Source organism: Polistes canadensis, unplaced genomic scaffold (assembly GCF_001313835.1).
Source record: "Polistes canadensis isolate GaletaPanama2010 unplaced genomic scaffold, ASM131383v1 scaffold_143, whole genome shotgun sequence".
Taxonomy (NCBI): domain Eukaryota; kingdom Metazoa; phylum Arthropoda; class Insecta; order Hymenoptera; family Vespidae; genus Polistes; species Polistes canadensis.
This window is the reverse complement of record NW_014569690.1, coordinates 123,781-125,738: the sequence shown is the minus strand read 5'-3', so window position 1 is coordinate 125,738 and position 1,958 is coordinate 123,781. Positions and strand designations below refer to the sequence as shown.

Here is a 1,958-nt window from a genome sequence, read left to right as displayed (position 1 = left end):
AGTCGTCCCGAGCTTTCTTTCATTATTTTCAATTTTCTTGTTTTTTTTTTTTGTTTCATTCGCACACCCCTCTCTCTCTCTCTCTCTCTCTCTCTCTCTTTCTATGAGTTATTTTGTTGCTCGACACAATCAATATAATCACGATAATTCTTGATATTTTTTTTTTGTTGTTTATTTTTTTTTAACCACAATAGTAAAAGCATTATAAGCTATACAGCTACCATTCTTTATCTACAATATAGTTTTATTATAATCTTCATCTCTTTTTCTTATTTTATTTTATTTTATTTTATTTTATTTTATATCTTTTATTATGTACTCTCTCTCTCTCTCTCTCTCTTTCTCTTTCTCTCTCTCTCTCTCTCTCTCTCTTTCTCTCTCTTCCCATTTTTCTCAAATATTTGTTGCTTGTGTTACAACGCACCCTTCGAAACCAACCCCCACCTTTCTTTCTATACCCCATTTTTATTCGTTCCTTTCTTTCTTTTTGTTTCATTTCTTTTATTTTTACTTTCTCTCTCTCTCTATTTGTTTTATTTTTTTCTTTTTTTTCTTTGTTTCTCGACAGGCATATACGTAAATTAGTATTTTTTGTTTGTTTTCTTTTTTTTAACGTGTTCAGATTGTGGATTTATCCAACATCGATTATGTTTTTTATTTTTTCTTTCGAATAATAAATTAATTCGCGAGCTTGTGGAACACGACGTATTGTTGACGCCCTTACGTTTTTAGCCCTTTTTTTTTTTTTTTCTTTTTTACTTTTTTTTCTTTTATCTTTTCGTATTATTTCGCAGTGACCAATTTTTTAGACGCAACGAAGGAAATTTCTTTTTTTTTCCTCTCGTATAAATAAAATCCTTTCATCTTCTTCTTCATTATTATTATTATTATTATTATTTTTATGACACTCGAGAACATTACGTGTTCTTTGTTGTTATCTCTCATTAACTTTCCCTTTTTTTTTATCTTTTCAGAAATTAAATTTCATTGTCAAGAAAAATGATTTATTTTCTTTTTTATTTTTTTTTTTTTTATTTTAAAATCTCCGCGAGTTTTGTGATGTAGTAAAATTTACGATTATAATTATAATAATTCTTCGAAGATTATATCCGATAAACGTTTTCTCTCTTTCTGTTCTTATTTCTTTTCTTTTTCTTTCCTCCCACCCCCACCCCACCCAATATTCCTCCTGCTGTATTTTCCTTATTCTTCTTTTTCTCTCTTACATTGTTTGTTTGTTTTTTTGTTTTGTTTATAATATTTATTTAAAACGAGACGATAAGAGAGAGAGAGAGAGAGAGAGAGAGAGAGAGAAATATTCAAGCTGCCTGTAATTAATTATACGTGCGTCTCTTTTTCTGTATGCGTGTGTGTGTGTGTGTGTTTGTTTGTTCGTTCGTTTTGTGTGTTGGTTTCTCTTTTTTCTTTTATCTTTCCTTTTTCTCCCCCCTACCACCCCCACCCATTCCTGGCCACAACTATTTCTTTCTCTTTCTCATTCGTGTGCTCTTTCATCTCGCAAAAAACATTCCTTTAAAACGCGTTTATCTCGTTACTGCAACACACAGCATTTGCATTTAGGCTTCTTCTTTAACGTAACATGCTCGACCTGCGATGCATCACCGGGACCTTGTGCAGTCATTCTTGCAACTTCGACGGTCCTCGAACCTGGGCCAACCTGAAATCGAACGAGGTGTACTAGAATAGTCAATAATTAATATAATAGTGTATAGAATAATACGGTTATACAAATTATTTATTTATTGTATATTTTTTTTTTATATAATATATTATTAAATTAAATATAATTATATGTATATGTTAACGTCAAAGAGCTGGAAAATTAGTCATTGTTAGTAAATTCCACGGCATTATTATGAATGCAAAGAACCTTCAGACCAAGTCGGAAATTTATTTATTTATTTTACGGGATAAACCCACTAGTACAAAAAAAAAAA

At 30.4% G+C, this 1,958-nt stretch overlaps 1 protein-coding gene across 1 annotated transcript in view; it reads right to left on the bottom strand.

The window, feature by feature from the left end:
• Positions 1-1,422: 1,422 nt before the first annotated feature.
• The window catches only part of LOC106788538 (putative uncharacterized protein DDB_G0282129), an 87,821-nt gene continuing 87,285 nt past the window's right edge, over positions 1,423-1,958 (bottom strand). The window contains exon 6 of the mRNA XM_014751882.1: positions 1,423-1,678. Within this exon, the coding sequence (XP_014607368.1) occupies positions 1,553-1,678 (126 nt within the window). The 3' untranslated portion in view covers positions 1,423-1,552. The remainder of the gene's footprint in view (positions 1,679-1,958) is intronic.